At 33.4% G+C, this 26,526-nt stretch overlaps 3 protein-coding genes across 6 annotated transcripts; 2 read left to right on the top strand and 1 right to left on the bottom strand.

Moving 5' to 3' along the window:
- Positions 1 to 3,242: 3,242 nt before the first annotated feature.
- On the top strand, positions 3,243 to 6,002 carry LOC122600894 (bifunctional pinoresinol-lariciresinol reductase 2-like). Its single transcript, XM_043773672.1, has 4 exons — positions 3,243 to 3,624; positions 4,034 to 4,274; positions 4,621 to 4,824; positions 5,611 to 6,002. Exons 1-4 carry the CDS (start codon positions 3,292 to 3,294, stop codon positions 5,772 to 5,774), a joined length of 942 nt encoding a protein of 313 aa, XP_043629607.1. The 5' UTR covers positions 3,243 to 3,291; the 3' UTR covers positions 5,775 to 6,002.
- A 3,129-nt stretch (positions 6,003 to 9,131) lies between these two features.
- LOC122602236 (bifunctional pinoresinol-lariciresinol reductase 2-like) lies at positions 9,132 to 14,521 on the top strand. Its single transcript, XM_043774946.1, has 4 exons — positions 9,132 to 9,464; positions 10,672 to 10,912; positions 13,573 to 13,776; positions 14,358 to 14,521. Exons 1-4 carry the CDS (start codon positions 9,132 to 9,134, stop codon positions 14,519 to 14,521), a joined length of 942 nt encoding a protein of 313 aa, XP_043630881.1.
- A 1,316-nt stretch (positions 14,522 to 15,837) lies between these two features.
- Positions 15,838 to 26,301, bottom strand: LOC122599387 (protein ENHANCED DISEASE RESISTANCE 2-like). 4 transcript variants are annotated; one of them, XM_043771892.1, is made up of 25 exons: positions 26,078 to 26,278; positions 25,660 to 25,901; positions 25,486 to 25,560; positions 23,937 to 23,990; positions 23,445 to 23,510; positions 23,221 to 23,324; positions 22,975 to 23,042; positions 22,780 to 22,893; positions 22,525 to 22,565; positions 22,324 to 22,424; positions 21,258 to 21,353; positions 20,591 to 20,655; positions 20,425 to 20,496; positions 20,178 to 20,333; positions 19,812 to 20,026; positions 19,702 to 19,735; positions 19,450 to 19,604; positions 19,246 to 19,347; positions 18,448 to 18,492; positions 18,226 to 18,366; positions 17,523 to 17,618; positions 17,010 to 17,111; positions 16,401 to 16,521; positions 16,210 to 16,261; positions 15,838 to 16,124 (listed from the first exon to the last, which is right to left on the bottom strand). In XM_043771892.1, exons 2-23 carry the CDS (start codon positions 25,801 to 25,803, stop codon positions 16,417 to 16,419), a joined length of 2,151 nt encoding a protein of 716 aa, XP_043627827.1. In that variant the 5' UTR covers positions 25,804 to 25,901; positions 26,078 to 26,278; the 3' UTR covers positions 15,838 to 16,124; positions 16,210 to 16,261; positions 16,401 to 16,416. The 4 variants fall into 4 exon arrangements, with proteins under 4 accessions (XP_043627827.1, XP_043627828.1, XP_043627826.1 ...); XM_043771893.1 differs by having other exon boundaries at positions 16,376 to 16,521; positions 22,975 to 23,036; positions 26,078 to 26,275; XM_043771891.1 differs by having other exon boundaries at positions 16,376 to 16,521; positions 26,078 to 26,275.
- Between the last annotated feature and the right edge of the window lie 225 nt (positions 26,302 to 26,526).

The raw sequence follows: 26,526 nt of genomic DNA on the forward strand, positions 1-26,526 counted from the left end.
AAAAGCTACCTCTATACTAAATTAAAAGTAAATTCAAATGAGAATAAGGTAAAATGGTAAATGACACAAAAGTATTCATCAATTAACTTCATTGATTTACAGATTTTACCTTCTTTTTTATTACTAACAAGTGAGAGATAGCGACAATATATAAGTTGTGAATCTGCGATACGAGGATATATGTTATATGTTCACCTACTATCCCTAGTTTGGTAACCGCAATATTGTACTTTTCACCAACCTATATATGTTAGCAAACCGTATATACTTTTAATTATCATCATAAAAATAATAACATACAAGACAATTCATTGTAAAAATAGTGTTAAGGTATACTACTGTACGTTGAAAAAGATTTGAACTGATTTACAAAGATTCACTAGATCGAGCAGAGATGCATAATTAAACAAACATAATCTGATGCATCAAGAACCAACTACTTGATGATGATGCATTTCATGATTTCTCGGTTATAACTAAACATCATGTATCGATTTTCGGTTGATATTTTTATTTATTTTATTTTAATATTTCTTTTAATTCAAATCCAAAGCCTAGTCTCTAGTTTATTTATGTACTTTTTGATAGTGGGCATCTAAACTTTAACACTACCCGTCTCATTAAAATTGTCAAATTTTTAATTTTTCAAAGTCAAATTTTACGAGCTTTAACCATAAATATTTTTGTTTGTGCTAGTTAATATTTGATAAAAGTTATATGAATTAATTATATTTTAGATGTGTGTTTTATTGGTATAGCTTTTATTAATTATTATATACGATAACAAAAATAAAAGTATTTATAGTTAAAATTGATAAAATTTGATTTTAAAATTTTATAAGACCGTCCGGAGTAGCCCGTTCATTTTCGAAACTATCACCCGGAATGCCCCCTGAACGCCGGACATCGGTCCCGGGGGGGCGTTCCCCAGGCGTTCCACACGTTCCGAATTGAAGCCTCCGGATTTTGAACGGGCTCCTACTTTTGTTTTTTTCTTCCTTTTCCCCTTCCCAATGCAAATCTTTATTATTTTTATTTTTTTTAAACTCTAACTTACACAATACACACTATATATACATACACATACACTTATTATCAAACCAATTCTCATTTTATCTCCAAAAATTTCATATTTCTTTCATTCTTCTTTAAAAATTTATACACTCATACAACAAATGGCTAGAACTTGGACAGTGGATGAGACTATGAATTTAGCAAGAGCTTGACTTGACGTAGCCGAAGATCCAAATGTAGAGGCTTTTCAACAACAAAGAACTTTTTGGAGTCGTGTAAGGGAGGTATTTATTAATCTCCAAAATCATCAAGGCGAGCAAAGGAGCCTTGAGAGTGTGCAAGGAAAATGGTGGAAGATGCGCCACTCTATTCACGAGTTCGGGCACATCTATGCTCGTTTGCACGTCTATGAAGATGACCCGAGGCGTGTCGAACTTGCTTTAGAGGAGTATCGTATGACGCATCCTGATTTTCAGTACCTCCCAGAGTGGGCATTGCTACGAGCAAGTGCAAGATTTATGATGTGATGTTCTCGAAGATATTTAAGTTTCTATGTTTTATGTTTAAAATAAATGTGTGTTTTATTTATGTTTAAAATAAATGTTTGTTTTATTTATGTTTAAAATAAATGTATTTATGGTTTTATTTGTTAAACACGAAATTAAAACACTTAAAACATTACATTTATTAAAAACGAAAGATTACAGTTATTTCAAACACTTAACACTTAACACGAAATTAAAACACATAACACAAATACATTCAATAAAAATTAAACATCAGGAGAGAGTGGCGGGTAACGCCAGCCATAAAGGGAATCGGTCGATGAAATGTCACTGTCACCGTCATTACGGCACTGGTATTCGTAGTGATAATCTTCCTCTTTCGATTGAAAATCGTTGACGTACTTTTCACCAGGATCAGTCTCGTATCCTTCAGGTCTCCCGTCATCGTGAATTCGGTTCTGCCCTGCATGTCCTAAGTTGGCCGCTTTCGATTTGAGCCATGGTAGAATCCCATACCTCGTTCAGTTCTTCATCAGTGAAGTCGTTTGTTGCTTGCAGGTTTACGCGGGTTGAAAACTCCGCCGTCAATGTGAACTCCAGACGACGAGGATGCAGTCATTCATGTTGAACTCGTGGTTGAAAAGGTGGTGGAATGGGTGACTGAACAGGGGCACGAGTTGGTCCGCCTCCTGCTCTGCCTCGTGTGGGTTTCCCCCGTGCTCTTCCTCGTCCTCTGCCTCGTGTGGGTTGCGGTTGTCCGATAGGACGGGTTGGTTCATCTCGTCCTCTTCCTCGCCCAAAGTTCATCTCAAATGTGTGAGTTTTTGAATTATTTGAAATTTTGAGTTGTGTTTTGAGAATGAGAGGATGATGGAGTATTTATAGATGAAAATTCAGAATTTAAAAAGTAGCCGTTACTGTTTAATATATCCATTAATATGTAAGATCTGTATATTTTTATATTTAATTTCAATATTTAAAAAAAGAAATTTTAAAAATAATAAAAAAAAATCAGGAAATGCCCTTGGAGGGAATGCCTCCGATCCAAAGAAATGCCCCAAAAATGAGGAAATGCCTCCAATCATTAATTAGGGATATGTGTCAAGAGGAGAGTGGTGGAAGGGCATTCTCAAAGTGGAGGGAATGCCTCCACTCTTAGTAGTCTAAGCGAACAATATTCCTCTTGGATGTATGACCGTATTTCTCCATGTCACTTACATGAAAACAGTAGTTCTCACACATACACGTACATACATGAAGTCATGAACCCACCATAGCCACCAACCTTAACCCAAATATTTAGGATTATTATATATGAATTAATTCTGTTTCTAAAATAATATCCTCTTCGGTTTTGAAATAAATTTGTAAATTGTATACTCATTCAATTTTAAAGTGAAAATTTATTTTGACAGTTCTCAAAAGCAACCAATCTTTTCAATATAAATGTGAAAACTTTGAAATAACTTTCTTATTCAATCAAAAGGAAATTTTTAGCCAATAAAAATTAAACAGACAAGGGGTCATAAGACAACTTTAAAATTCCACAACTAATTTTATTGAAATTATATTAAGATTGGTGATGAAGTAACTAAATTCAAAAGATTTGGTTTTCCTTGTTTTTCAATTCAAGTTACAACAATGACATACTTGATTTAAAGGCTATAAAGCTTGATATTATGTAACATCTTTCACATAGACTAAGTTTTTTTTTATATCTGAATGCACACAAATATATACTATTAGCTAGACACAAGATACATAAATAGAAATGGGGCTGAAGAGCAAAGTTTTGATCATAGGTGGTACGGGATACATAGGGAAGAGGCTCGTGAAGGCTAGTTTAGAACAAGGCCATGAAACATATGTTCTCCAACGACCAGAAATCGGCGTCGAGATTGAGAAAGTCCAGATGCTACTTTCATTCAAGAAGCAGGGAGCTCATCTCGTGATCGGTTCATTTAAGGATCATCAAAGCCTCGTTGAAGCCGTGAAGAAAGTAAACGTTGTGATTTGTGCAATCTCCGGTGTGCATTTTCGTAGCCATCAAATCCTGCTTCAACTTAAGCTTGTTGATGCCATCAAAGAGGCTGGAAACATTAAGGTATTTATCATGCATCTATATTTTTATACTTGTATATAAAATCATAGCTCTGCGTTGAATTGAAAGTTAAAAAAGAATAGGACAAGTGAATTGACTTAATGAGTTCAATTAACCACCAACCAACCTTTACTATTAAATTACACCATTATTATCTTATATTATAAAATATCTCTACTACCTCTTTAAATCAAACATCTTTACGTAAATAACCCAAACCATTTGACGCCTCCACCACCATCACCATCCGTCGTCGCCATCACACCGACGCCGCATTGTACGGGTACCATGCAAATATATATTTATAAAAAGTTTGTTTTATCGTGTTACACAAAGGATGCTTCAATACTGTTTGTATAACACTTGGTTTAATAACTACAGTAATTTTTAACGGTACTTTTCATATGTATAGAGGTTTTTACCATCCGAGTTTGGTACCGATCCAGCAAGAATGGGGCATGCAATGCCACCAGGACGAGAGACGTTTGATGAGAAAATGGTGGTGAGAAAAGCGATTGAAGATGCCGGGATCCCGTTCACCTACGTATCCGCAAACTGCTTTGCCGGATACTTTGTTGGAGGGTTGTGTCAAATGGGCCACATTCTTCCTTCAACAGATTCCGTCACCTTGTACGGAGATGGTAATCAGAAATGTAAGTGTTGTAATTACTGATCCAATCATGTAGTTAATATATAAGATGGGGTTAATTAGTCGATTTTGACTCATTAGCGTAAAGTCAAAATATATTACACTTGACGCTACTTTTCGTGTTTGAGGTTTCTAATATGATGATAAGTTTAATTAGGTGAAAAACGAAAAGAAGAAAGATACGTACACATTGCTTCGATCAATATAGTTTAACTAATGATGATGTCAACAAAAGCAAACAAATGCATTATTGCTTTCATTCACATCTTACTTATGGTTAATTTGATCCTTTCAATTACGTACACCTGTTTTTCATGCTTGGTAATACTATAGATTGTTTGTTTTTGAAGCAATCTATGTAGATGAAGATGACGTAGCAACATATGTCATCAAATCTATCGACGACCCTCGCACTCTTAACAAGACGCTTTACATAAGGCCTCCAGCAAATATTCTTTCGCAACGACAAGTAGTGGAAATTTGGGAGGAGCTAATAGGGAAACAACTCAAAAAGTCATGTCTCCCTGAGCAAGAATTTCTCAATAGCATAAAAGGTGACACCATTTATGGTTTTTTTTTTTTTTTATGCATTTGTAAAAAGATGGTATTATGTGGTAATGTTTTTGGCCCATGGTCTATTCCTTAGGTGCACCAATTACTTTATACCAACGTAACTTTTTGGTATATATGTTTGGTTCCTTAATTAAGTTACTTGTATTTTATAGTCTTTTAAAAACGTTTCTAACTTTTAAATTGGAGTTCTACTACACTTCTACTTTAGAAGTTCTTAGGTAGTTAGGTTTACTGAAAATCGATAATTATTTAAAACCTTTTGCCAAGCCCTACAATTAGCCGTGGGCATTTTTCGGTTTTGGGCCCGACCCAGACCAAACATATAGTGGGCCCCTAAATTCTGGTTGGGCCTAAAGTATTTCAAATGAAGACCAGAGTTACTTTATATTGGGCATAAAGTATTTCAAATGAACAAACTGCTGTACACAAATTTTGGTGGATCAAGGCCCATTGTGCACACTTCTGAGTTTCTGCCACTTCCATCTGTAACTACATGATCTAATGCAAAGTTGCAAACATATTAACCATACTGTTACTGTTCTTTAATGCTACAAATTGCTGACTTTGATATTAAAAAAATGATATGTGTGTGGCATTATATAGTTACAAACTAATATTGCACCAATCAAATATGAATGGTACATTTAACTTTATTACAATTTGATTTATTGAATATGCACAAATACACTGATATGATTAGCATAGAAGGAAGCCTTAGTTTCGAGGTACTAATTAATGGCTTTTATAATTTTGTTGTGTACTTGCAGACAAAGAATATGTTGTCCAGGCCGGAATGACTCACTATTACCATTTCTTTTACGAAGGATGTCTGGCAAATTTTGATATCGGAGATAATGCTGAAGAGGCTTGTAATCTTTATTCTGAAATCAAATACACAACGGTGGAGGAGTATCTTAAGCAATACCTTTGACCGACTCCCTGTAGTATGATGTATATTCTTGTGTATATATTAAGTATGTTATGTTATGGTGTCAATGTTACATTTTTTTATATATTTAGATATAGTGTAATGTCTGGAAGTAGTCTCTATATCCTCGTGGAAAGGTATTATCGTCTACATCTGGCATATCTTATATCTTGTTTTTTACGGAATTGGGTATTGTTGTATGCATGCTACTAATTAATATTTGAAATAAAATCGCACAACATTTTTCATGATATAACTTTTCGAATTTTTGTTTTGTTTTGGGGGGATTACAAACAAAGTATATATGTTGGTTACCTTGGTGATTTTAGTACGATGTCGTAACTGCGATCAACTGAATTATTTCAAAGGACGTCGTCCCATGGTTTTCATGGCCCCGGCAAGCGGTGAGGTTTATATATGCAAAATAGATTAGCTAGTAACCATTGCTCTTTATTTTATTGTTTAAAGATTTTGTTAACATAAATCCAAGCTATTAATTCAAAATGTTGATAATTGCTTCACTATGATGTATTGATGTTTTCTTAATTTCAGACCATTCGAATAATATTAAACCATCCACTTAATTTTATAAGTAAAATTTCAATAAAAAGCATAAGCTATTGTTATTATAATATCAAATCCATGGAATAATCTACTAAATCCGGAAATAGTAGATGTACAATAAGAAAGAAAATTAAACCCACTGGCCACTATATTGTCGTGATATACAGAATGCAATAACTAATTAGAGTCGGTGTTATATTTGTCTACAACAATTGTATGTTCTCTTGATTAGTTTGTCTATTAGTGGTAATTAAGTTCCAACTTGGCATGTTCTCCATATTTAAGAGACAATTATGGGTTGGATCCTGTTCTACCTTTTGTTTTCTTTCGATATAATTTATGCCATTAATGGGAATGTACGTTCTTTTTAAAAACCGCGATTACGATGATATATTATATGTTGTCACTGCGGATTAATTAATTTAAAGCATATTAATTATCTTAAATATAAAATTGGATTGAATGCTCTTGTAAGTTGTAACTTTTATTTTCATTATATCCTGAATTAGAGTAGGTAGCATGGGTCATAGAGTTTATCAATCCATATTAAAATTCAGGAAAATGCTAAATAAAACTTTTAGGACTTCACTTAACGTGTATAAAAAGATTGTACATTTTCATATTAAAAGTTCACCCCCTGAATTTTATAGGAAATGTACAACTAATTAATGCATCTTAACGAAAGCCCTTGAGGCTTCGTTTAGCAAAATCCTAAAATTTATATCTATATATACTACTAGACCATTACCCGCGCGATAGTGGTAATGGTAGCATGGTAGTGGCGGCGACAGGTAGAGTTGGTAGAGGTGAGTAGTGTAAGATATTGATGTAATTATGTAAAAGGCGTGATGTAATTATTTTAGAAATTAAAGGTATGTATTGTATATTGATTTTATTAAAGGAATATTAGTTATTTAATAGTTTTATGGATAGTGTTAATGATATTAAAAAAAATATTTATGGTATTTTAAAGATAAAAATATCAGATAAGAAAAAAGTTTTGTTTTATATAGTGAGTAAAGTCATAAAAATAACTTTTATCCACTATATAACTGTTATCTTTTTAATGTAATTAACACGGTTAAAATTTTAACAAACAAAAATATAATATATTTTTTTGGAAAAGTCATCATCAAGAAGTCTCTATATTCATTGGCGATCAAAATTCTCATCCAACTCTCATTACCCTTACATGTTTGTCTTGATAGAATACTTCAAGCTTTTTTTAGAAAATTAAGAAATTTAATTAAAACTTGAATATAATAAAAACAAAAAAAGTTATAGTCATCGTAAATTGCACCCCATATTACCTTAAAATCATGTGAATCACAATTTTTTATTTAAGTATATGCTTAGCAAAACACAATTGAGAGAAGAATTGTTCGGTTTTATGGCTAGTCGAATTTACATGATATGATGATTGGTGGTGACAATGTAAGAGAAATGGAGATAGTACTGTGCTATGCTAGGGGGTATCAATGGAGGGGACAAGGTGATATTGTAAAAAAATTTTAAAAATATTAGCTCTAACAGTAGCTATCTTCAACAATTTATACCGTATATATATATGTTGACACTATCAAATGTACAAGATTACAAATTTATCTATACTATATATCTAATACTCATGTAAAACAAATCTACTCCTTTTTATCCTTAAACTTTCTATCTTTGAAAAATCAAAGATATCATTCTTCTTTATTCACTAATTTAAACATCTACATCTAATAACCTATAATACCCTTAATGAAATCATTTATAATGTAGATCCTCAACACTTAAAATAACTACAATATCACCTTTAACATCAATTACTTTTACATTCACCACCATCGTCTCATCTATCACCGTCCAACTTCTGCCGCCGCCACCGTCACCCTCACCACCTCCGCCATTACTACCCCCAGCGTTGCCGCATTGCGCGGGCATAGAACTAGTTTACAACCAAAAAAAAAAAAAAAATCATGCAGTAGTAGAGATCTATATAAATGAAATAAAAATTAAATTTGCATTTCGAATTAAACACTCACAATCCCATAATAACCTATGAGTAAAAGACTCTGATTGGTACGGATAACATATTTTATCTCGGTATCGGTATGAGTTAATTTGGATTCAGGTTAATGAGGTCGAAAATGTTAAAACGAGGTCGAAAATCATAATGACATGCAATTGTATCTACATGTCAATGTAATTCGCCAGTCGCCACATTATAGGCTTTTTGAATTAATACGAGTAATATATATCTTTTCTAAAGTTTTCTCACTCTATTACTTACATATATAGCTTATCACTGAGCGGTATCTTAGTTTTCTCATGAAGGTTTTGGGTCTAGGAGACTCAAGTTCGAGTTTCGGTAGACAAAGTTTACTCATATTAATCGTCGTGGCATTTGACGGATTAATAATAGGTTTTCCTCCTTCCATGGTCGCTAAAAGTTCGAATGACATCCTGTCCGAAGGATATACGTAGGTGCCGATAAGTGGGACGCTACCATTTGAACGTTAAAAAAAAAAAAAAACTTACATAGCTACTTACATTAATATTTTGTACAGCTCGATTCACAGTATAAATATATTAAACAAGTTGCTAAAAATACAAAAATTTAAGTTTCAAAAAAGATGCTAGCTAGGTTACGGACTCTGAACTTCATATTATATATAATGGCTATGGCTTCCTACTCAGCAAGATGATATATTCATATCAATATTCTAGCAGAATAAACCCATCATTTTAATTAAATCCATATATATATATATATATATATATATATATATATAATATAGAAAATAAATAATGGACTTAGGAAAGAGCAAAGTTTTGATCATTGGGGGGACTGGATACATAGGAAAGTGGCTAGTAAAGGCCAGTTTAGAACAAGGTCACGAAACATACGTTCTCAGACGACCCGAAGCCGGCTTTGACGTCGAGAAAAACCAGATGCTGCTTTCCTTCAAGAAGCATGGAGCCCATCTCATTACAGGTTCGTACAATGATCATCAGGGCCTCGTTAAAGCCATGAAGCTAGTAGACGTGGTGATATGTGCCATATCTGGTGTCCATGTTGGTAATCAAATCCTTCTTCAACTCAAACTTATTGATGCCATCAAAGAGGCTGGAAATATTAAGGTATATATGTATATATCTATATCTATATACTGTACATTATAAAACGATTACTGTAGTTACTTCCATTTTTTTTATTATTATTTACTATTTTGAAAATATCAACTTGAAATATCTACTTGATCAATATCTATAATACCCTTGATTTACAACATCTACCCAAGGGTGTTTGATAAGAGGGAATCATAAAAAATGTAAATGTAATAAATAATGGAAATAGTGAGAAAGAGAATGAGTATTTGGAATAGAAAATAAATTCCGTTGTTTGGTACCCATAGATAATGAATATATATAAAAAAAAATAAAATTTTAAATAATAATACATTTAGTACATATAACATCTTAAAAAAAAAAATTCCATTCTCACTCATTCTCTACAATTTGTAGAGAATTGAGAGAATAGAATTGATTCTCCTTTCTCATTCTCTTTCTTCGTCGCAAACAAACAAGGGAAATCTTTTGCATTTCCTTTCTCCCATTTCCATTCCATCGTACCAAACACCTCCTTAACTCTTAAATTACTTCAACACTACCCTTTTACATCAATTATTTTTACATTAATAACCCACCGCTACCGCAACCACCGGCGCCACCACCGTCGCATCGCATAATTATGTCTAGTATATATATATATATATACTTGTATACAGTGGCGGTTCCACATGGGGGCAAAAGGGGCTAATGCCCCCTCAAAATTTAGATTTTGTCAAGTATTTTTCAATTTTTCATCGATTTTTAAAAATTTTATGTATATATTTTTATGTTTTTAATATTTTGACCCCTTCTATATTTATTTTTCAAGGACTTTTTAATTTTGCTCCCTTTACGATTTTTTTCTGGTATCGGCTTTGCTTGTGTATATATATATATATATATAGTCCCTTATAAAGAGAATAGGGATTAAGACATTAAGCATTTTTTTCTTCCAAAATTACCCTTATTTAAAAATAAAGCTAACCTCTTTCCCCTGATTCTAACTAATCATAACACACAACCGACCCTTCCACCACCGCCTTCCATCTCCACCCTAAGACCACTGCCTGCACGTACCACCACCTTCCATCTCTACCGCTGCCCTCCATCTCTACCGCCTCAATCAACACCATCAGCACCGTTAATCACCGCCGCAACGTGCGGACACCATACTAGTATATATAATATATAGATATTTGCAAGTATAGCTGACACTAACATTAACTTTATATATTAGCGATTTGTGCCGTCCGAGTTCGGGACGGATCCATCAAGAATGGCGGATGCATTGGAACCAGGACGAGCAACGTTTAACGAGAAAATGGTAGTAAGGAAAGCAATTGAAAATGCTGGGATTCCGTTCACATATGTATCGGCAAATTGCTTTGCCGGTTATTTTGTTGGAGGGTTGTGTCAATATGGCCACAATCTTCCTTCAACCGATTCTGTTATCTTGTATGGAGATGGTAATCAGAAATGTAAGTTAATTAATTGTTGTAATTTCTATGCATGCATGTTAGATATATAATATAGAGGCTAGAGCTAGCTTATTGCATTGAAAATATATATACTTTCATCCGTTTTCTATTTTATACATTCATCTTTTTAATTCTTTTTAAATATTTTGCTTTATACTCCGTATATCTTTTTTTAGGTTATGTTATCACCGAAATCTTCTACCGTTATATGTGGTTGGTTCATTAATATATAGCTAGTATTATATGTAATTCTGTATTATTCTTTCTACTAGCTAATTAACTCGGGTTTAACCCGGCATATCAATCAAAGTTTTATAAGATCGTATTTTCGCCACCGAAGTTGCGATAGTCTAAGAGCACTCGTCTCCTCAAAATAGTATATCTTATAAGTTATAATTAGTTTATTAACTCACATAATATGTGAATAACTAAAAATATGTTATGATAAAATTATTTAGACGATGAAACTTATAAGACAATGTATAATTTATTAGAGTTTTTTTCTAAAAAGAAATAAAAAATATATATCTCTAAAATTTTTTTTATAAAATAATAAAAACAAAAATGTAATAAATCTTAAAAATAAGAGTGTTTATGACATCATAAGTAAATATAAAAAAAAACAACTTAATATTAAGAAATAAATTGGAGTTGACAAATAAACAATATTTGATGTCACAACAATCCTCTTTTATTTAATACTAGCATGGTGTCCGCGCAAATGCGGCGGCGGTGACGACAATGTGGTGGTGACGGGTGACAGTGAGTGGATGGCGGTGACGACAAATAGTGTAGGCTATTAGGTTAGTGTAGTTATTTTAAGACTTGAGGGACTGGTGGTGTAATTTATGTTATTAAGGGTATCTTAGGTATATTAGTGGATATAATTAAATTAGTTAATAAAATAAAGAAGGTGGGTAGGAAAAGAGTAAAGGTATTATAGTCATATTGCATAAAGTAATTTCAACATTTCCATAAATAAAAAGGCTATTTTTTTTAATATATAGGTATAGATAAAGAAAGATTGTTATTGGCATTTAGTGTGACTGTGATTTTACTTGACCTTTAATATTAAGTACGAGTTGTCGAGCTAGATCCAAGTGCAACTGATCAATTTGAGCTAGCTCGAGATCAAAGGGATCTATTCTAGTACACCACCTAAATATCCCATACACTTATTTGTAAGTGATATTAAGACCATTAATTTTGATATATCTACTACATGTTTACATTCATGGTTTGTATAGTTAACTATAAAATTTGTATATTCTGGTACCTTCATTAGAAATAGTAATACCTAGATGACTGGTTTCTAAATAAAAGGTTGTCTTAATTGAATTGGTTGATTGTTGTCTTTTTAAAATAACAATTTTTTAATTGCTTACAAAGACACATAAACATACACAGTTATACACCCTTTCAAAACTTGTATAATATAACGTTTGCATTATTATTATTATTATTATTATTATTATTATTATTATTATATTATTATTATATTATTATTATTATTATTATTATTATTATTATTATTATATTATTATTATTATTATTATTATTATTACACACTCCATGTTATTGGTTTCAAAAATTCGCATGGAAATTAACAATGTACTTAAGTAGTTTTGTAGGATATGGATCCTCTAAAGTTTGTTTTCAACTTTACCAATAAAGTTGGAGACATTTTGACCATTGGATTAAAATCAATAGTCAAGATTCAAAAATCATCTTTGAATTTTAACCTTTGATTTTAATATACTCCCTCCGTTTCATATTAAATGTCCAATTTAAACTTGTCAAGTCTTCTTCTTTAAACTTTGACTGCGAAAATATTTGTCTATATCATATAACACTTTATATAAAATATATTGACGGATTGAGTTTTCAATGTACTTTTCATTTATATAACTTTCGTCAACTATTATGTAACACAAAAAAAGATATTTATGGTCAAAGTTGCAAGCAGAAAACTTAACAAGTCAAAATTGGACATTTAATATGAGACGGAGAAAGTAAGGGTCAAGATCCCCCAATTTTACTACAGTAATAAAGTTGAAGATAAATGTAGAGGATCTCTTTCTTTAACCTTCTTATGTTTTTGGTTAGAGTTCAAACCTTTATTGTATTTTTATAATAACATACTTTTTGGTAGATATAATATAAGGTTTTGCTAAACTAGTCAATATTATAAAAAATAATTTTAATTAAATACAAATTCCTATGCCTATAATAGCATACCACTTATAGATCGTAAGAGACTTATTTATTATGAACTCTTAGTCTAGTTGTTTAACATGGATGTGAGAAGTTGTCAGATCAATAGAAGTTTTGATTTCAAATCCAAACATTGACATTTAATTATCAACTTAAAGAAGACCAACTATTAACCATTTACATTTGTCATTCAAAAAAAATATATATAATTGTAAACTTGGTGTTATATCTGTTAAGATCATTTTTATAATGTTTTATTCATGTCAAAGACTTGACAGAGAAATGAAATTAATTTGTCAACAAGTTAAATGAAACAAATGCATTATGCCTTCGATCAGTTCACATATCACTTTTAGTTTGGAAGATTGTTTGATGTGATATCAATCCAATTACATTGCATCTATATATTCATGCACGCTTATATGGAGCATCGTTTGTTTGTGTAGCCATATTTGTCTATGAAGATGACATAGCAGCATATACTATAAAATCTATAGATGATCCTCGCACTCTTAACACGACGATCTATCTCAGACCTTCCGCAAACATTCTTTCACAACGAGAACTTGTTGAAATCTGGGAGAAGCTCATTGGCAAACAACTTCAAAAGTCATGTCTTCCGGAACAAGAATTTCTCAATATCATAAAAGGTAACACCATATTTTTGTTGACATAATCTAAAATGATCTTGCATACATGTTTTGACATAAACATTAAATGCGAGAACGGGGTTCTGATGCTACAGTATTTGTAATGAGCAACAAACCACGCAAAAAAAACCACACTAAAATTTGGACCTCATAATACCTGGCCCATTGTACATAATGTATTAAAAGTTGCTAGAATTGGGCTACCTTTAGTTGGGAACTTGGGATCATCTCCCTCCTCCCATAACATTGTACCGCCAATGGGCAGTGGCTATAGCCTATAGCCACTTTGAGCCCAACCACGATGAACCACAACGGTTATGTGGTAGACCAACAAGGTCTGACATGGGGGACAACCACGCCATCACCAATGGGTTCCACCATTACAAATATTTTTAAAAGTTAGACTAGCCTGAAACAGGTTAAGGACTTGGTGGGTTGCTGCTTTTTACTATTTTAACTAGAATAATCTTTCAACATTTCCAAATCTAACCAAATTTTATAGCCATTGGACGAGGCCTCTAGAATTACTAATGTTTATAACTTTTTATAATCTCATTCATTTATGTTTGAGTGAATTGCAGTGAAAGACTATGCTGAACAGGCATCGATGAATTACTACTACCATTTCTTTTACCAAGGCTGCCTGGCAAATTTCGAGATCGGAGATGATGCTGAAGAAGCTTCTAGTCTCTACCCAGAAATCAAATACACTAAAATGGAAGACTACCTCAAGCAATACCTTTGATCGGCTCAGTTTAAATTCACCTGCATGTTCTTTCTTTTTTTAAGTACGCTTTCTTATCAGAGTTGGTAATATGTACCTATGTACTACTGGTACTTATGGTTATAATAAAAACTGTTGTCCATGTGATTATCAGATTTTTATGGTATAATAACGGCAAATGAAATGAGAGCATGGGAACCCTTGAGGGAAAAAAAAAACATGAGACGGTAAGAACTTGAGAAATTTAGAGTTTAGAACAAGTTATGGATGACACTAAAACACCCAATATAGAACCAAAGACAGATCAAAGCATATCGACACACTAAAAAACAAGTAAAGACAATTAAATTCAATGAGAAGTTGTTAGTAGTGAAGTTAGACCGACTACAAAAGTAGAGCAACCAGCAAAAGTCTTTAGGGTTACAGGTGATTAAGCACCATTCTATAAAAACTGGCATTTCTTATTATAAGAAGCTACATGAATAACTGAGACAAAATAGACCCCTTGACTCCTTGAGGACATGGACTTTAAAGTTAGAAAAAACAAAGATTTGAGATAGGGTGAGCAAGGCAACAATGATACAAAACCAGGCTGGTGCTACGATGTCTAAACAAGCCATGAACCTGTCAAACGTTTAGTGTTGTTCGTCTAAACTTTATGTAAAAATCCAGTTTTAGATACAACCGGTTCTGTACAAAGAGCCAGCTTCTCACTAAATTTGAAATGCAGCGCCCGACTGGGTACACTCAGTTCGTTTCTTATGGTATAGTTTCATTATGATATAAATTTGCCCCCAATTTGTCAAGTTATCCTTCCATTACCTGGCTTAATCACATTGTAAGCAAAAAAACACTCATTTTCTAAATAAAAAATATATAATTTCAAGTAATTGTGAGCAATAACCAGGCTGGCTATACCAGTTTCATCCATTACGGAATAGTTAAGGTCTACTGGTCCGTCCCAGGTTCTGCACGCTCTTAGGGTTGGGCCATTCAGCAACAATTGGGTTTCACGACACATATGGAAGTCAAGATTCTAACCTAAATGTTGCAACATTTTTTGAAGAACAGATTATGTTTTCGTTTTGGATTGAGGCGAGTTTTTTTATTATTATTAAAATTGGAACCGGGCTGAGTATACTAGCTTAGCCGCTTCCACTTTTTACAGTATTCTACCAGTTTGGTTTAACCGTTTGTCCCAAGTGTTGCATAGTCCTACTTATTGAGTCATCTTTCCAAACACAGTGAAGGTATATCTAATGCATGCAATGCATAGTGAGAAACTGAGAATCACAACTATGCTACATGAAATCAAAATAATGAACTTCCCATGTTCCTTGTGAGTCAAAAGCATTGGATATACTAACTTTCAACTCTCCCGAAACTATGTACCAAATGTGGTGTAAATTTATACAATATTTTAGTTCCTTATTCTTCTCATATAGGAATGGATCAAAACCTGTTTTCATGAGGTCCAAGATCCCTTGGATGTCAATTCGAAAATCATTGCCATTTACATGACTTGGAAAACGAAATGAATTTGATCAATTTTGTAGAATGTCACATTCCAGCTTCTCATATTCTTATCTTCAAAGTATCTGCTTCACATTGTCCCCTCAGTTTGCTGGCAATAAAATCAAAGACAGATTATGACAACGACAATAACAATGAGAATAAAGTTTCCTAAAATAAAGGGACACTAATGCTACCTGCTGACCCGCAATTAACTTGCCAATAGATTTCAAGGTGATCTCTATGTACCTAAAAGTTGGATAGATCTGAACTATATATCAACTCTTATCTATGAAAGAGGGGACATTATTCCTATATTGGAAGAAAATTCCAGTTGAAATCAATGTAAGAATGGGAACAAACCACATTCAAGTAAATCCGTTTGTACTTTGAATTAACAGAGGTCATTGATCTGGTTCCAATTTGGGAATGACTGCAGACTTCAGTTCTAAATGTGAAACCCGAACAGCGCCTATAAGCCGCTCTGGCAACTCATCGGTTGTGTTTGCCTGATGAAAGAAACGAAGAGAACAATTGAGTTAAAACAGAACTAACTTTTTCTTAGACGTAAGTGTTATATTAAAAGATACAATATGTGTCAAAAGCAGGTCAGGTTGAAACACTTTTGAACAAAAAGTATATTAATTATAAGTAACTAGCATGTCAAAGATGAGGCTTGAAATTATATTATCAGATAAAAAAATATTTATTTTCTGAATAAAGTGACTTCCGAGTATATATGTATGCATTGAAAATACCATTCGTGTGACTTCCATTCAAGTATTCAACCCATTTGACCCATTTCCTCTTTAGCTAACTTCCTCTAAAGTACATTCTCACATGTTGGCATGGAGCAGGAATTCTAAAATTGTGATATTAAAAATACAATTTAGATGACTTTCCACCCAATCAACCCAGTTCCTATTCAATTAACTTTCTCTATATAATATTCTCACATGTTGGCATGGAACTCGAATTGACACTTTGAATTATATACCTGTACAAGGAAAGCCATGTCAACCACAAGGCTAGTAATAACACCAATTACAAGACCCAGGACACCATTAGCTACTGTAGAAGAACCAATGTCAACATCAACCTGCCAAGTGGGAAAACAAACTCAGCATTCTCCTGGAAAAAAAGACAAACAGGCATGATAATCGACCAATTATGCGGATTTTGTCTTGAATGTATGTGTATTTCCTATATGTAATGGAGTCTGCAGGTGGCAAGTTGGGCTAGTTGTCAATCAATCAAAACATGTCATTTCTAGTAGATGACCCAATAACACTTTTTGCCCTGATCTTTCAACAACACAATTCAAGGAGTTGCATTAACTTAAAGTAGAATCCAGGCAACTTTCAACCCACTCGAGCAGTTCCCTTTGAAGTTAGATTCTCTGATTTGACACGCTTGAAATATAACATATCCAAAATCAGCTCATTTACAAGAGGGTTGAAAGTGATTCCTATAATGTGCACATTATGTGGAGAGATGAAAGAAATATTACTTCTAAGTAATTGGCGCCACGAATATAGTTGCAGTCGACTGCTTTACCCAAAAGACAAGGAGTGCTTCCAACACTTTGGCGCACTATCCAGGAACCCTGCATATGAAAAGTATACCGATTTATGCAAACACACAGGTCAATATTAAAAGAATCTAGAATAAACTATTCGATATCCATTTAGGCAACAAGTGTTGTTTGTGACAGATAATTGTGTGTAATCAGCAATTGCTGCTGCAAGTAAAACTGTTGTTACGGGCTTATCACCTTTTGTTGACCTATTAACACTTTCTGTTAATTCTCTTTGACCTTTATAAAAGCAATTGAGCAGACATTGTGAGCATATAATACCTTTGACCCATAACATCGCCATTCAAATCACTTCCATACAATTATACTACAACATGTTATCTTTAGTAAAAAAAATTAAACTAATTGCATATTTTCAAAAAAAAATAAAAAAAATAAGCGGACACTAGTTCTCTTTGGCCTTCTCACCAAATGACACGTTTTGACCCAAACCAGTTTCACCCCAACCAAACCCTATTGCCACCTTAAAAGACTGGAATGGATATAATTGTAACCCACACGATGGCTGCTAAATATATAACCAAAAAAATAATAATTTAAATTAACACCATCCAGAATACCCTAGATAACAAACTAATATTCCAAATACAACAAAAAAACTAGATGAGATGGATACCTTAGGGACAGAGGGTATGAGCTTCATCCTGCTATTACGGAACTCATCATCACCATCAACAAACCGTTGCAGAAGAGAGCCAGGAGTTAATTCTTTGGTCACAAAGTAGAAAACCATGCTGTAGTGTGTAGAACCAGGTACCTTCAGCCGCAAAAAAATGTTATTGTTTATTCCAGAGCATCATGAACGTTATCAATATCTTGTTACATGAAAACAGCTTACTTGGACATTGATCACCATACAAAAATGACCTTTTTGAGAGGCAACCTATACATAAATTACAAAGAGTTACATAATAACACACCCAAACAGGAAAAAGAATAAAGGAAGCTAATAAAGAAAGAAAATAAAATCCTCTAAAAATGCAAAGGCGTCAATCAAACTCTAAATTGAAGAACACATAAAATTTCTGAAAAGTAGACTAAAATATATACTCATACACAAGCATATTGCGGACTAAGGTAGCATACTACATTATTTTTAAAATAATTCCATTCTATGAGTTTTTGTAAACTAGAAATGAGAAGTTCAACTGTGAAAGGTGTCTTTATCTCTGTTCTTTTTATAGTTTTTGACAATCAGAAAGCACCACCATTAATAAATGCTAGATAAGATATCTCATTCTTATTTTCTCTGAAATACTAACTCACCATATTTTATTTTGTCATGCTTATGTTAATAATACTTAAAACTGCATAAACATCTACAAGGATTAAACACATGAGCATACATTGAGACATCACATAAGGAGTTTTGAACTTTTGATCGAAAATCTCCCTATTACTTCGCATATACTGTATAGTCATAAATACCTACGATATTAATTATGACTTGCCACTAAAGCAAATCGAAACACATAAAATTATTCGAAAAGTTATTCTATAAACCAAGAACGAATTTACACCAATAGAAACTATCAACAAAACTATAACATTGCATAGATTATCTAAACATATAAATTGAAATAGCCGGATTGAAGAGACAATTAAAAAGTTTAGCTTATATAGTTTAAACACCTACTTGTGCAGCACAACCAAGGCGTCTAGCAACATGGTCCATTCGTTTTGTGTCTTTGAACCAGTCAACAGCAACAAGATCCATAAGGGGCTTGCCTCCAGGCATCTTCAATCATTCAAAGATATTGAAGGAAAGCATGACATATTCAGAAAGCAAGGTCTTAAGTCTCAATAAACACTAATTTGAAAGAATTATATGGTAACAGACCTTCGATTTATCATAGCAAAAACGCTTGCTACGAAGTTTAAAGTTGTTCCCATCAGATATTCTCCAGCAGTCACGGGCATTTTCGTTATCATCTCGACGAAGATTACCCGAAAAGCAAGACGAGTCAATTTCAACTACAGGTTCTTCTTCAAAGGCTTCATATAGGTAAATCGCATTGTAAGTAAAAATCTCTAGTTCTAAAGTAAGATGCAGAAAACTTGGCATAAAATCTTTATACACATATATACCCACCAACATATTTGGTCTCCGGTTCATTGATATATGCCTGAAAATTTTTTAAATGAAATCAGTTGATAAAATAATGCTATACAGAATTAAAATATATATATATCCAATCTCACCTCTTCTTCAGGAATTTGGAAATCTTCATCCTCATCTGAGTACTCATCCATCATTTTTGCAACGTTATCAAGAGACTGACTTCGATTATGAACAGAAGTCAAGTGTATCTTTTGAGTCTTCTTTGTAGGAACAGAGCAGGATGTCATGTTAACCATAACAGGGATTCTAGGAGGAGCAATCCTTTCATCAGTTTGAGCAAAATATTCCCGCAGTCCTATAAATAAAAAATCAAGTTCACTAAAAGTTTGCATTACAAAATAATTGAACAGTAAAATATTAACTCATTTAACAGATGCAGTTTTAGACTTTTAGTTATATATATATATATATATATATATATATATATGTAGTATATTGGAACCCACCAGCAACACTATTTAACATTTGTAGCAGGCAATGTTGCTGAAATGATGAAACATAACCCACGCCCCATCCCTTTAGATCAATTTGCATAAGATGTTGAACTTGTGATCTGGGCCTTCCATTTCGAGGCTTGAGGGGGGAAATATTAAACCCTCCACCTACATCAAGATATTTAAATTAAAAATTACAAGTATGACAGGGATATAAAGACCTTAAAGCTGCTTATTAAATGACAAAAACGGAGTTTACTCTCAATATGAGCTCGCACATATCCTGGTTGTGGGCCACAATTCTCATGCTCTCTTGAGCAAAATAATACAACTGCAAGTATAAAAATATATATGTATCAGGGATTCAGGGATGTAAAAACAAATTTTGGAAAAGCTGGGGAGCAACTGATAGTGCATACACTCACCATAACTCCCATCATCATTTCGGCGCCAATAACGCACGTAACAAAGATCACGCGGCCACACAAACCTGTGACAGAAACCAAACACATGAAGTGATATTCTACACTTTCATAGTTTAGAACCGACTTGTAATGATCTCAGATCATATAGCCTTAATTATGTTATTAGAAAGATAAGAATATAAAAAACCAAACTGAATTTTTCCTCCTTGAATATATAATGCGAGAAAGCAATCACAGGACAAACAAAGACAAATGATATGATAAAGTAAATTAAATACCTGAAAATTTCTAGTTGCCAGATACTAAAAACAAGACCAAAAGTTATGTTTAACATGTCAACAGGTATTATCCCAACAGGGTCCAACAGGGTAGCCTAGTGGTTGGAGGGTTCAAAATCTCTAGTGGAGAACCAGGTTCTAAGGTTTATTCTCCACGGGCTAGTTCTAAGGTTCTAAGGTTGGAGGGCAGGCACTATCCTGAGTGGGTCGTTGAGTCAGCCAGGAGGAGTATAAGCTGTGGACTGATCATTGTTCCCGCTAGTCAATGTTTTTTTGCGATCGTGCCAACGGTTATAACTATAATGTTTCAAATCCGAAACATGCACATGTGCACCTTATGCAATGTATAAAGTATAAACCCTAGAAACACACACTACAAAAGGCATTACGTTGGAAACCAGTCTAGTTGAAGCCTGTGATATAGAATTGCTGTATGTCCGTCCACCTCGTCAACCAGACTACCATCTTGGAAACTACAATCCCATCTGCACAGTAAGGAAATCATGAGAAGCCAAACTATAAGCATAATTCTACAAGTACCAGTAATTAATAATAATAGCAAAAAGAATTATCTGAATTTGAACTTTACTCTGATTTTATTCATTACTTTGTAAACTTGGTCAGAATCCATGGTAATTAGGATGTAGGCAATGCAATGTCAATCAGCAAAAATTGGACTTAGAGTTGCTCTAGTTACACTTGCTTAATGCAAAACCTTGGGTCCTGTTGTACTTAACAAACATAACCTGGTCTTTAAGCTTGACCAGTTTTGTGGATTGTCACTACACCATCTCAAAAGCCTTAGACCATGATCTCTTCCAAAATTTCCCTTCCTGGGCTCTTTCACATTTAAGGGAATATTGATTTTTTAAAGTAAAAACATTTTTGACAAGGAAAGCCTTTGTTTCTTGAATATGCAATTTTAAGAAACTATTCAATCATAGTATCATACAAATCCTCAATCACACAAATGCAGCTAAAATATTTGTGAAAAAGGTTACCATCTAACTGGCACACATACCCAATGTCAGGCCATAAGAGATCTTTTTAATTAATGACAAGAGAAGAGTCAGGCAGAAAGTTATCTGATGAGGGACAAAGTAGTACAAGAAGGCCAAAAAGTATACATTTCTCTTGAACACCTAAACAAAATAGTGCTACTATTATCATCCATACCCAAACGTTTGGGAAATTAGCTTTCTAATCATAATACTTCTGATAGTTAGAATTCATCCTGAATTTTGAAGTTCTGATATTTCTTTTACATAATTCTATAAGATGTAGTTTTTCCAATACCCACCCAAGAAGATTGGAGAAAGTAAAAGAGATTGTAGTAATATGCTTATTGTCAAATATGTCACATCACCTGTGTTATGGGCCATTATCACGACAAACATTTCAAGCTACAAGACAATTAATATTTAATATTATATTAAAGTACAAAAGAATGCTTACTCAGAACGTGTTCCATCCATGCTCATTACAAGCTCAAATATTTCTTCACAGCTTGCTTCCACAACACCAACAGCCTTCATAGCCCTACTACAGCTCTTTGGCTGCAATGACCAGTATAAAATGTGATCGATCTATAATAATCGGTGAGTAAATATTAATTTATGCTTCAAGTGATAGGATAGGTTAGAAAATAACCCATACAAGAAATTCAACTTCTAGAAGCTCTTCAAAGATTCGAAGTCCTGCATATAATTTTGCATAAGAAAGATAAATAATGTAGATTACCAAATGGGGCAGTAACAAATTAACCCAACAGCCTAGATTTTCAAGGTTCTAGTCCCATTAGGGGCAAATGATGAATATAAGGTAGAATAATTGAATTAACCACCTATTCTTATTTTACATATTACAGCCTGATGTTCAGGTTCCGGTTCCTCTAAATATTTATGAAAATACCATTTTGACATTGAAGAAGCCGCCAATGTTTCCTTGAAAATGCCTGATTGTCAGTATTCTGGCTTGCCAATGTTGAACTTTCCTGGGTCCAATCCAATATAGATTCAGGAGGGCCTGCCAATTAATATAGTACAGAGTTAAGAAAAATGCAAAGATTAACCAACATACTGCTAACAAAAGAAAAGAACCAATCACCATTGCCAATGGTTGTTCTTCGCATTAAACTTGGCCGTGAATCTTCTTCATCTTCAGCTGCACTGCACCTAAAATTTAAGTGCTTACATAAAATATATGGTAATATATATAACCAGGTAGCAGAAAGAAATCCAATAGGGTCCCTCTTAAAAGAAAGCAAAAATATCAGCTAATGCTTGGGAAGTTTCATAGAAGTGTAATAACGAAAGTTCTAAGAAATGGGAATTATACAGTAACTTTACTTACTGGCTATCCTGATCCGATGAGGAAGCATTTCTTCCACTATCCATCCCAGACTTGTATTCAAAAGAATGATATTTATTACCATTGGCAGTTAATGACTCCTGATGCTGTAAATCATTATGGAGTCATTAGCTTTCACAAGTACATAGGTAAGAAAACTTGAAAACAGCTTATAAATGAAAAGAAACTCTTGTGCTACCAATAATGAGTGTGCATAAAAAGTTTACCTGATCAATAACAGACTCGATTTTTTCTTTCCATATAAGTGCCTCCTGGATGTTAAAAGCAGCCATCTGAAACAAGAGAGAGTTTTTATGCAACTCCAAACAATAAGAAACTGAGTTGCATTTTTTTATTTGACTATTTACAACCAACAGAATATGAAAACAAGTATGGATTAAAGATGAATGTCATAGATGTCAGAACGTCTAAACATCTGTAATCTTCGGTGAAATCTACGATTCTGTCTGACACTCTAACTCGGTGAATTGTCATAGATACCAAGTCCTACAGTTGAACGCTCAAACCATGTAGCAGAGATCTATTAATATGCTAAGTGACAATATACAAAGGCTTCACAACTGATGAACTAAAACAGCATTTTACCAAGAGAAAAGGGGACATTTTTGCTATTTGATCTCTCCAACATATGCAAAAAAACACTCGAGTCACAAGTAAATTATTGCACTTAAATGAAGAAAAAAGAAAAGATCACGTACAGTAATCCGATGGTATTTCTCCTTCTTGTTGTAGATCGATAAAACATATACCATCTGTTGCAATAATTGTGTAGCAACATTAAAACAGTATCACAACAGCAGATAGAAAGTTCTACTAGTTCCATCAATAAAAGATCACACAAAACATGGATTGTAAATTCATAATGCTACTATATTAGAAATATATATACAACCTTCAGAAATGAATATATATATATATGTATATCATATCAATTGCTCATATAAAGTTATGGAGACTGGCGGATACATAAAGAGAAAATCAAACTAACATTATATAGTCAACTACTGATTTTTGTGGACTTAGCTTATATTAATGAATTGATAGCCAAGAACTATCTTTTTACTTACATTTTGCCTTAAGTATAAAATATTTTGAAGGCTGCAATTGAAAATCTACATGTTCTAAAAAGCCAACTTATATCGTTTCATTGAATCATTGATAATGATGCAACAGACTGAATCGAAATCCATTTTGATAATACAACCCACTGGCTAACATACATAATGCATAAGGTCACGGATTTTGAGCAACGAAACATCTTTGCTTGAAGGTGCTTACATTGCTTTGCTCTCTAGTCCTCAAGATCCAAGAGGGTTAAGTGTCCATAGTACGACATATTGTTATTGGAAATAAAGGGGGAAGGATGCATATATTGCTCTGTAATGAAACATCTTTGCTTTGCAACGGTAAGGCTGCCTATATTGCTGTTCTCTCCAGTTCTCAAAATCCTAGAGGATTTCAGATTCCAAAGTACCACATATTGAATGGAAAAATGTATCACATCAAGTGCTACATCTTCACATTATAAAGTATCAAAGTAATAAGAGGGAGGGCGAGAAACTGGTGCATACATGTATTTGTCTTTGTATACAGGGTCCCTCAAATTAATTTGGTCTACACGCAAAACCCAACATGACTGGAATTTCTATTTAATATTTTCAGGTAGGTTGAATTCTCAAACAGCTTGTTAAATCACGGAGGAAAGCATTATAAGCCTTCTTTCACTTGTAAAACAGAGAGTTTCTGCGCTTGTGTTGGTACTAACAACTAACAAAGTGATACTGTGCAAGTGTGCAGCCTTTTCATTATATGCATAGTACTCAACAGGCTATCATTTGGCAGAAACTTTAGGTTTCCTTAATAGTTTGTGCTTTACTGCATTTTTTTCTCACATTAAGTAACCATCCGGATCATAACTAGTGAACATGTATAAATTTTGGCTTTCCGAACAAGTAAAGATCCAGTCACAACTCACACCCCCAATTCTAATTACATGATGAAACTAAAAACACATACGTTGACTTAAAAGCATATAATCAGGCAACACCAAATCCATAAATTCTAGTAATTGACTCATTATCACTAGTTTCATGTTCTCATTCTCACAGATTCACCAACACTCGTATCTCTATATAAACGCAGATATAAGTGCATATTCAAAAGTTTGAACTAGTAGTTATTTAAATTATACACTTTCAAGTTCCAAACCATAAACCAAGAACCAAAACTGACTTAAAAAAGACTCACATGTCCATGTTGCGTTTTTAAACCTCGGTCCTCCACTCTACAATTTCCATCAATAACCAAAGTCTTGATCGGAACCTAATGCAAAAGAAAACACTTAACATCAATATATACACTCCACAATCCACACAAAAACTTCAAAAATACGAAAAACTGAAACATCAACAAATTCCATACCACATTATCTTGAGGCTTCCTCTTATAATAAGCAAGCAACCTCGACTCAAGAACAAAATATCTCATATGTATAAAAGATCTCCCAATTTTTCTTCTCCCATACCTCACCATCCATCCATCATAAACTACTTTGGAATTCGACATCTCGCAATTATATTTCCTTCTCTTTCACTTCAATTCCTCAAATTCACAACAATTCTAACAACTCATTTACCCTCAAAACCCCCAAACTTAATCAAAACCTATAAAAACAAACATAACTGAATCAAAAACGACGATCCTGCCAATCTAAACTTCACCGATTCACTTTCGGAACTTCAACGTGTAACGAAATTTCATAATTCAACCTATAGATATATAAATTGAAGTGAAAATATATACATATTTATATATAGTAGTTACAGTATGATGAACATACGATCGGTGTGATTCCGGTGAGAATTGAAGATGACGGACGGCAGGCCGGCCGGCCGGCAGCAAGTAAAATTGATGGCGATTGTGCTGACGTATATAGATATAGAAATTTGTATATATATGTAATTGTGTATGTATATGTGTCTGTGTGTGAGAGAGAGAGAGACAGTGGGATCAACAAGGGGCAGAGAGAGAGCAGGAGAATTGTGAGTAAATAAGTTGAATTTTTAATTACTAAAATTTGAAAGATTCGGGGATGGGAATTGGAAGTAGGCCAACTGGATTTTAAGCAACAAGTCGCAGTCCATGTCAAATTTTTCTTTCTTTTTTCTTTCTTTTATAAAAAAAATTAAATTAAATACGAGTACTACACAGCTACACTTACTTTGATGTTGTTGTATTGTCATTTTTTGGTCCATTTGACTCGCCACTTGATACCTACATTTTTTGGGT

The sequence above is a fragment of the Erigeron canadensis genome, chromosome 5 (genome assembly GCF_010389155.1).
Source record: "Erigeron canadensis isolate Cc75 chromosome 5, C_canadensis_v1, whole genome shotgun sequence".
Classification (NCBI taxonomy): Eukaryota; Viridiplantae; Streptophyta; class Magnoliopsida; order Asterales; family Asteraceae; genus Erigeron; species Erigeron canadensis.

Coding starts and splice junctions, on each gene's coding strand:
- LOC122599387 (XM_043771892.1), bottom strand. CDS start 25,803: ATGTCGAATTCCAAAGTAGTTTATGATGGATGGATGGTGAGGTATGGG. Junction 23,043..23,220: donor TCATCGGATCAGGATAGCCA/GTAAGTAAAGTT, acceptor CTTAAATTTTAG/GTGCAGTGCAGCTGAAGATG. Junction 20,334..20,424: donor TGTGCGAGCTCATATTGAGA/GTAAACTCCGTT, acceptor ATCTTGATGTAG/GTGGAGGGTTTAATATTTCC.
- LOC122602236 (XM_043774946.1), top strand. CDS start 9,132: ATGGACTTAGGAAAGAGCAAAGTTTTGATCATTGGGGGGACTGGATAC. Junction 10,913..13,572: donor TGGAGATGGTAATCAGAAAT/GTAAGTTAATTA, acceptor TTGTTTGTGTAG/CCATATTTGTCTATGAAGAT. Junction 13,777..14,357: donor ATTTCTCAATATCATAAAAG/GTAACACCATAT, acceptor AGTGAATTGCAG/TGAAAGACTATGCTGAACAG.
- LOC122600894 (XM_043773672.1), top strand. CDS start 3,292: ATGGGGCTGAAGAGCAAAGTTTTGATCATAGGTGGTACGGGATACATA. Junction 3,625..4,033: donor AAGAGGCTGGAAACATTAAG/GTATTTATCATG, acceptor TCATATGTATAG/AGGTTTTTACCATCCGAGTT. Junction 4,275..4,620: donor CGGAGATGGTAATCAGAAAT/GTAAGTGTTGTA, acceptor TTGTTTTTGAAG/CAATCTATGTAGATGAAGAT.